Source organism: Sparus aurata, chromosome 11 (assembly GCF_900880675.1).
Source record: "Sparus aurata chromosome 11, fSpaAur1.1, whole genome shotgun sequence".
Taxonomy (NCBI): Eukaryota; Metazoa; Chordata; class Actinopteri; order Spariformes; family Sparidae; genus Sparus; species Sparus aurata.
Window position 1 is genome coordinate 11,562,949 of NC_044197.1, and position 9,295 is coordinate 11,572,243.

Below are 9,295 nucleotides of genomic sequence, written 5' to 3' on the forward strand. Positions count from 1 at the left end.
GATCAACGCAGCTTTTTAATGGCCTCAGGCTGTTTTTTATTATTTCCACTTACTCGACAAACAAATCGTCCCCTTAACATCCCCATTTCTTCAAGAAGTGCCATGACACTTCAATATGCAAACTATGCGTATGAAAATGTATTATTTACTTCACCAATATGATTGAAACACGTAATCACATTACTAAAGAGGACTGTTACAGGTTGGCTGGAGTGCTCTCATGCTCTACGACATTTTTCAAACCAGTGTTGATGGCTTTTGTTTTCTACAACCCTTGCGTGTCCATTGTGTTGTGAATATATGCCAAAGGTCAGAGCTGCCCTTGTGTCAATAAACTATCCAAAAAAAAAATACTAAAGGGAAAGGAAACAACAGACTTTGCCCGTTTTGTTGTTTTACATCTGAGTGGAGACTTCATGTCCATATTGACCAACTTGTCAAGTTCCTTATTGTGTACTCTTGGCTACGAATCAGATTATATCTCCTCGCAGCCAATGCCGACAAAGCCAGCTAGGGCTGGGTGTGTTGAGTTGGAGTTTAGACTTTGGACCCAAGAAGAAGAGCTGAGAGATACAGCGGAGACTCTTTAGGAACGGAGACAAAGCTCCTCCACTACAAAGGAATAAGTTATTTTGGCTTGATCTCTGCTGTCTTGGGGACCTCTTTGGTGTTTCCCCCAAGCAAGGGAACTATGGAGCACTACCAAGATCAGGTAAATAATGTATTATACTTTTTATTGCATTGGAGTTTGCCATTTATGGGTTATTGGGGCGAGTCAGCAGAGCAAAGTTCAGACGTGAGACCATATTATAAACCAACATGAAAAAAACAAAATCTACCGAAATCTACAAGAAATGCTTGTTAAAACTACGTTAAAAGCAGAGAATGACGGATATCTCAGCAGATCAGGGAAAGATATTGTAGAGTACAGTGTGTTCAGGAGGATTGTGGCAGTGAAAAGACGTCCCCAGCTGTGGAAGTATATGAAAGCTTTTTGTCTTGATTTACCTGCTGCATGAAAGACACAGTACTGCGTGACATTAAATGTCATGATCTCATTTCAGGGATGTGATGGCATCGAACTGCTCGACTGGCTGTTTGATCAAAACGAAGGCATTCTCCGTCATGAGGAATCAGGGCGCCATGGCAACCATCACATCTGGCCAATCCAGGACCCGAATGTGTGTGGAACTGAGGGATCTCGACTGCCATTCATACATGTTACAAATAGCTGTTTACTTCGTGTTGACTCTATAATTCCTTGACATACTCTGTGGCTTCTTGAAGGTTTTTAAAAGAGACTGTCTCATCTCGCGCTGCGCTGTCACAGGCACAGACTAATAATAGTGTTTTCACCCAGTAGATGCTGCATCCCGCCGAACAGGGAGATGAAGACTTCCTCAAGGCCCTCCTGACTGGGAATGATTCCGTGTCAGGCTCGCCTCTCTGGTCCCCCTCTCCCAGTGACAGTGGGATCAGTGAGGACCCTCCGTCAGACCAGATGGACAGCCCTCAGCGTCCCGAGAGCCCCCACGGGGACGCTCAGTATTTTCCCACAAGGCCACAAACTAAGGCCGCCCTGGAAGGCAACATCTCCATTGACCTCAGTAAGTCCACGTGAAAAACATGACACAATTTAACATCTGAGGGACAACTAATGATCATTTTCATAACTGATCACTTCACACACTATATTCTTGTTGAGCAAATGTATTGTTTGATCTAAATGTAAAATGCTTGTCAGGAGTTCCTTTAATTTAATGATGTGGTCAAATAGTCCAAAACCCAAATATATCCATATTGAATGAATGAATACTGTCATGGAGGACTGAGAAAATATTAACATTTGAGCACATTTTCTCCCCATGAAAACATGATAATTTCTTCCTTATTACACCATAATAAATGTTTCCAGTAAAGAAAGATCACAGAGAAAAAAACAGACCATAATTCATTTGATGACACTAGCATGTCTTATTCATCTTTGTTTACATGAGTTCTTGTGTGTGATGCGGGAGCAGATGCCTGGGAGCCTGCCTTCCCAATGGGCCGGACGAGAATTACAGAATATCCCTCCGATGTACACAGACCCCAGCTGTCCTCTGGATTCCCTCTAACTGTCAAGGATCTGCTGCTCTCTGGCACAGCCGAAGCTGTGAGTGTTTCCTGGTTGGGCTGGGAGTTTGACAGCCTGTGGGGATGGTAGAGTCGTGGTTGGGGGGAGAGCGCTAGTGCGTGTCTTTCTTTGCCTGCTCGACTTATGTGCAGGGCCTGCTGTTTCATCTTTTGTGTGAGTCAGTGTGAGTGTAAAAACAAGTGGGTGACTACAATCACTGAAATCATGCATTCACTGAGAGAGGTGAGGCCTGGGGAATTGCAAATGAACTTTCTATCTTTAAACATTTGTTTATGGGAAGGTTTGCTGATCTTGCAGCAGTACTCAGGTTTTTAATGTTGACACAGAGAAAAGGAAACGAAAAGAAATATTGAACTATCCTATAATCTGTTCGTACCTTTTGCCATATTTTTAGTAGAATTTTGTGAAAAGAAAGTTTTATGCTGCACCATCCATCCACGACGTTGAGCAAGAGGCGGGGTCACATAATGCAGAAACAAAATGGGTGGTGTCTGTGTTTGCTTAGGCCTGTGGGAGCAGGCCAATAAGAGCAGACCAAGCTTTTCAGGAGGTGGGCCTTAAAGAGACAAACGAGCATTCAGAGGTGTCGCAGCAATGGACAGTATGAGAAAATAATGTATTTTCTGCACATTCAAGTATGTGAATACAAAAGTACGAGCCTGAAAATGAGCATAAAGTATAAATATATGTAAGCATTTAAATTATATTTGTCATAATCCTTTAAGTACCTAAGAAACTTTTCCTCAAGTGGAATACAGATCACGCGAATACAGATGATGACGACAGGACTCATTTGTTTGTGCCTCTCGAGGATGTGAAGTGGTGTGAGTTTCAGCTCACTCTGGGTATTGATCACATCTTCCCAGGCCGGCTTAATAATAAGATGAAGGGGAGAGTCGCAGAATGCAACTTAGGTTGTCACACCATAATTGCTTTGAGATAGCCATGAAATGAGAGTGATGAAGGTGGCCAGATATTCTGCATTCATTTAACTACTTCTTGTAAGGCTCTAGGGAGAGAGAAGGGTTGGGGGAGAGGAGTCGGGGCAGAGAGAAAATTGAATAAAACAGCACTGACTATGTTTTAAATATTAGTATTCACATCTCACCTCCAGCCGCAGCACCCATCCCAACAGTCCATCCAAGAGTTGATTCTCAATGAAGATGAGAAGAAGCTTCTGGCAAAGGAGGGGTTGACTCTACCGAGCCAGCTGCCTCTCACAAAGGTAAATGCCTATCAATACACAAATAATGAAAACAACCACCGGCTCCCAGAGTTTATGCCACGGAGGCTCCAAATGAAAATGTTCCTTCCTCTGTCAATCAGTATGAAGAGAGGATTCTGAAGAAAATACGCAGGAAGATTCGCAATAAGCAGTCCGCCCAGGAGAGCAGGAAGAAGAAGAAGGAGTATATTGATGGGCTGGAGAGCAGGTAAATATGCAGAGAAATCCTAATTGTTTTCCATGGCTTTGCATCTTAACACAACATTCACTATGCTGACCATGTTCCAGAGCAAAATTGAGAATTTCTTGATTTGAATTTTTTCTTTCCTGCCGTGCCCTCCAGGCACTCCATGGTCAGTTAATCTCAGTACATTATAACATTATGTAGGGCCATGATTAGCCAGCTGTGCCGTGTAACTGTAGTGGATTCTGGCCTCTTGTCATATCGCAACCCAGTCGGCAGAAATTCCTCCTGATTATTTTGCATGTTTTTGCATCTTAACGATGAATTCGAAATTCTGACCATTCCCAGAGCAAATTTAGAATTTCTCGATTTTTCTTTTCCTGCTGTGCGTTCACTGCCCATTGGACATCCAGGTTTTGTTATTTTACCCCTGGGAATACGTATTGCCTTCCTGGAGCTTAACGGAAAACGTTTGTTTTTTTGCAGCATAAAAAGATGGGCTATAATTGTGTATTGTATTATCTCCTCTAGGATGGCTGCCTGTAATGCACACAACCAGGAGCTGCAGAGGAAAGTGTCGCAGCTGGAGAAGTGCAACATGTGAGAGGCCTATTTTCTTTTTTTTTCTATATTCAACTGTTCTTCTCTCTGTAATCAGACAGCTGACATTTCCTCCACTCAGAAGACGTTGTTCCTCGCCCTAGTGTTGCCTCAAACCCCTGTTAATCCAATTATCTTGTCTCACGTTTTCATTCATATTTTTTTCCTTTCTCTTTTTTCCTCTCTTCCACTTTTGCCCCATCCTCTCTGCAGGTCACTAATGGAACAGTTGCGCAGGCTGCAGGCTCTCGTCATGAATACATCGAAAAAGCCAGCCCAGACAGGGACATGTGTACTGGTATGGACGCCCTCTGTGTGTATGCCAGGCTGATAAACAAACTGCCCAGAAACGCCGTATGACTCATCGTTAAAAAACATTCACCTTCATTGCGAGCCAAATAGCAACAAGCCAGCCACTGACAAAGGTCAAACTAGATATGTAAATGGCCAAAACAGCGCAAAATACACCGTCCCCGCGGAGAGACAAGCACTGTTTGAACAGCAAGTCGTTGCCTTTGATCCCCACCAATAGGATAAAATACAAGACCTGAGGCAACATGAGTGTCTATAAATAGTCTCACATCCGTGTACTTCACTTTACAAGACGCAAGAAAACCATTCTTCTAAGCATTGCAACCTGAAATAGCAACTATCCAAGTTACTGGACATTCAAAAGCTAAAGAATGAAGATTACACCGATATTCTAGTAGCAACATTCTTTGTGAGAAGGACGTGTTTTCCATCCTTTATCCATCTCTCTTGTTCTCCGTCCCTCAGGTGCTGCTGCTGTCCTTCTCCCTAATCCTGTTCCCCAGCCTCAAGCCCTTCTCTGACACCAAGGTCAGCCAAGGAGACTTCAGTCCAGTCAGAAGTGAGTAACCTCCAACTCCAAATAGCATTGTGTGCCCGCCCACCAACTAATCCAGCACCTCTCTGTCACAACTGAGGAGCTTGTTAGAACTGCAGTCTCACCCACCACTTGAAAGGGTCTCACCTGCGGAGCCTCACAGCCGGCTCCGCCTGTCTGAGGGATTTGCTGTCAGCTTGAAATTGAATGATTACAGGCTAATGCATAGAGAGCCAAGGCCATGTATTATCATTACAGCTATGAAGCTACTGCTGTCTACAGCCTCTAATTAATGGCCATTAATTATCACTTCATTTTAAGATTTATCGGCACCAACTCCCAAAATGTCAATTTTTTAATTTGGAGGCGAGATCAGGATTTCTACGGTGCCAAGGTGTAATTTGTTACCATAGGCTGGTTGACAGCCTTGAAAAAGCAATCGATGCTGCACTTTCCCTGAGTGCTACAGGCCATGTCACAATTTTTTTACAGGTTTAGAGTCTTAAATGTCTTTACGCTTGAGTTTGATGTACTTGTGACACACAAAGGTGTGTGTGTGTGTGTGTGTGTGTGTGTGTGTGTGTGTGTGTGTGTGTGTGTGTGTGTGTGTGCGTGTGTGTGTGTGTGTGTGTGTGTGTGTGCATGCAGGGGAGCACACTGACACACACATTTGCTACAACACATTAACACTTCAATTTATGTCCCCCTTTAACAGCATTTTTTTTTAACATACCTTCATGTTGTTTCAAGCAGTTTAAGGCCATTTAACTTACACTAAGAGTTACAATTTGATTCAGCTATGCATTGTCACCATCATATCTTGATTGTAAAGATCAACAGGTTATTAGTCTTACGCCCCAACAGCTGTCATCTGAATTTTTCAAATTCATGTCTAACAAATGACTTCACAACAATAGTTTGACTTTATATCCTGGCAACTTTTGCTGGTTATGAACAGGCAAGTTCAAATGATATTCACAAAAATATAAAGATCCCAGAGTTCAATATAAAAAACACCACACTTCAGAGACATCACAATACACAACAAACGGCATATTCATTTTGTTACAAAAGTTAATTTTCCCAAACTTGCCCTGAATAAAACCGCCAAGTGAATCAATAATAGATCTGTGGAACATATCCGACACTGTCAGCACAACCTTCCTACCAGTCAGTTTTTTTTTTCATCATGCACGAAGAATAACTGCCTGGAAGTGCAGCTGCATGCAACTAATAGCCCAACTTTTTTTTTTTTGATCGATTTTTACTTCACATCTTGACACTCCTAGTGCCTATCAACTTGTTGATAATGCGTGTGAATCATGTATATCCTGATGACACTTTTTAACTTGCTCTTGTAGGGGCGTCCTCAAGTGGATTAAACGCAGCGCTAAATCCATTTATATTATCCGTTATTCATCTATCTATCTATTAAAAAATATATACTAAAAGCCATGTTGTTGTAACTGATTGATCAAGCATAGTTAAACACACTTTGATACAGTAGACACTGACAGCATGCACCTTTAAAGTTTGTTTGTGATCCCCCAATAAAAACCAAGAAGAAGAAGGAGGAGGAGAGTAAGCGCAGCATGCTGTTGTTGCGCTCCTAACATCTAACTGCTGCACCTGGGCAGAGTCAATTTGCAATACATGTTCTGCAAGATTTCAGAAGGGAGTTCAAATGTTTACTACATGTTAGCCTTTTCTTACCGTTAGGTGTGCGTAAACTGCAGGCTATGAACTTCTTACATGATACAAAAATGTGATATCACGTCACAAAATTATCTTTGGCACTAAGAAGATAAGTTGTCAGTAAACAAATCATTTTGTTCACACTTAAAAAGGATCTTATATCTGGTTACAGCTACTTACTAGTGCCTTTTCAACTATGAATTCAATATCTATTTACTGCTTAAGACTGAATAAAAATAAACTGTTTGTCCACAGAGGCTTCAACTTGTATATCTTCTCCTCTGCCTGTTGTTCTCACACAGTCCAGTCAAGGTCCCTGCAGAACCTTCAGGCTTCCCGCGTGCTTCACATCACTGAGCCGCCGTTCTCCCCTGAGGACGAATCCGAGCCTCTGCACCGGCATTTCCCTGGAGACCAGGAATTCGACGACGTTACCTCACTGATGGGGAAGCTGTTAGTGAACCAAGACAGGCCCGATTTGGAGCCACTGTCTCTAAACAGAAGCCAGGAAGAAAGAATGGGTCACTATCACGTCGACCCGATTACCGGTCACATAGCTACTCTGACCTTGGATCCCCAGCGATCAGCCAGGCTGCGACCACATGCTGATGACATGTAAAAGAAATGCATAGATGATCTCATCATGAACTCCCCACAGCGTCCTCTTTCGTAATGGTTGAGCAGGGAATTATCTGGGGCTGCTGTCTACACAGACAGGGAAATTAGGCTGTAATCATTCCTGTTTTGCATTCCTGTTTGTTATTATGTCTGGATGCCCTTTTCCTCATTTGTGCCACTCTTTTATATATCAGAATATGGATGTGAATCTTATGCTGACGTTGCCTGTCAAAATAAACTGTTTTTTGTTTTTTTTTTGCCTGCTGGCTTTGATAAAATGCCAGTGTAAATGAGTATGTTTGAGACTGTCAAAAGCTGGGTAAATAGAGCTGTGATGATATGTATAGTTTAGATCCAAATGAATGATTTTTGAAATCAAATCAAAAAATGTGTTAAGATTTATTCACTGCCTCAAATAAAAGCAGTCAAAGCGAGATCAGAGGGATCAAAACACTGTGCATTAATTTTTCTTTATGATGTACGCTTAATTTTTCCTTTTGGCGGTTCCTGGATCTGTATTATCCAATTTTGGGATGAGCCATCTCTCAAAGGGCGAGAACAGCATGTCAGTGGAGACATAGTTTGCAGAGAGCGAGACAGAAAAAAATGGGCCAAAGGTGGGCCGGGTGACCTCTTATCTCGTGACTCAGACTTCTTACCCAATGTTCGACATGTTCATATATTTACTCATAGAAGATGGGCTGTAGCTTGTGTCCACAGCTCTCCCCGTGTCCAGCTTGTCAGTGCGGACCACACAGTGACGGGATGAAAGTGCTCTTATCCTCGCTGCCACTTGGACCAGAATTTAATTCAGGTTTGACTTGTTGACATTTCCTGCGGTCAGCTTGACTGAACTTCAAGGCAGGACTGGAGATTCGATTCAGTGATGAAATCATCCACTGTAGAAACCGTTTTTTTGTTTTGTTTTGTTTTTTCTGGATGAACAGAATATACAGAACGAATAAGCCAACACTGCAGTTCCAATTTAACGGCCATCGTTGTAGTGGAAACATTTTGTAAAGTAATAAAATGGTTGCTTATATTCAGGCTTAACGTTTTAAAAATGCAGCCGTTTTCAATACCGTAAAAGTACGGAGAGGCTTTTTAAAAACAGCAGCTGTTCTTTTTCTCCATCTCTGAGGAGAGCTGACACGACGGGCCCGTGGCCGGATGTCAGTCACAGTCAGGATGTCAGGAGCTGCTCAAATTGCAGCAATTGGCGGGCACTTTGCTCGAGTCATTGCAGTTTCTTCACATGAAACAACTCATGCAAATGTGTTCCATTTTTCATGACCCAGTAGAAGTGTGCAGCTGTGCTTGTATGTGCAGATGACCTGTCCTCTGCCTGTATTTTCTTATTTTCTTAGTATTTTCCTGTCAGAGTGTTTCTGCATGAGATCCTGGCTATAAAAACGTGGCATAGGTCGCTGTCTCCATCTGTGTCTTCTGCTCTTGTACAACGTGTAAAAAGAGCTGCCGGGCTGTGTGTATGTTTGACTGAGGGTGGGGCGAGCTACACATACACAGAGCAGAGAGGCAAACATCCGACAGGGTGAAGCTCGGCTTTGGCTGCATTTACACAAAAACAGTAAGTCGGAAAATAAATTTTTTTGTCTCTGATCGAGCGAGGTAAGAAGTGGCCGGCCTTGAATGGAACGTCTGCAAACAGCCACCAACAAATCCTGCATAATTTTCACCTTTGACGTTGTGTTTTGCTGGACGATAACACAGATGCCCCCAACATTACATTTTATTGGAGGTTGGATTCTCATATTCATTTTACTTTCGATTGTCATTAATTAAAAATCATTCTACATGGCCAGAGGAATCACTGCAAACCCATTAATTGTCACTTTTCAATTCATAGTTTGCATACTAATGAGTATCAGCTATCAGCTTTATGGTAAGGCTCAAGTTGTGTCTTTGGAGTGAACAATACCTTAATTCATTCAACTCTCAGTGGACAAAAATAACTTTGAGCAGGCCTAC

The 9,295-nt window shown here is 42.4% G+C and overlaps 1 protein-coding gene across 1 annotated transcript; it reads left to right on the top strand.

Annotated features, from left to right (window-relative positions):
• The first annotated feature begins 473 nt into the window (after window positions 1-473).
• creb3l3a (cAMP responsive element binding protein 3-like 3a) lies at window positions 474-7,757 on the top strand. Its single transcript, XM_030432313.1, has 10 exons — window positions 474-712; window positions 1,065-1,181; window positions 1,364-1,607; window positions 2,022-2,155; window positions 3,252-3,362; window positions 3,464-3,570; window positions 4,078-4,146; window positions 4,360-4,444; window positions 4,924-5,017; window positions 6,991-7,757. Exons 1-10 carry the CDS (start codon window positions 692-694, stop codon window positions 7,305-7,307), a joined length of 1,299 nt encoding a protein of 432 aa, XP_030288173.1. The 5' UTR covers window positions 474-691; the 3' UTR covers window positions 7,308-7,757.
• The last annotated feature ends 1,538 nt before the right edge of the window (window positions 7,758-9,295 follow it).

Coding starts and splice junctions, on each gene's coding strand:
- creb3l3a (XM_030432313.1), top strand. CDS start 692: ATGGAGCACTACCAAGATCAG. Junction 2,156..3,251: donor TCTCTGGCACAGCCGAAGCT/GTGAGTGTTTCC, acceptor TCTCACCTCCAG/CCGCAGCACCCATCCCAACA. Junction 4,147..4,359: donor CAGCTGGAGAAGTGCAACAT/GTGAGAGGCCTA, acceptor TCCTCTCTGCAG/GTCACTAATGGAACAGTTGC.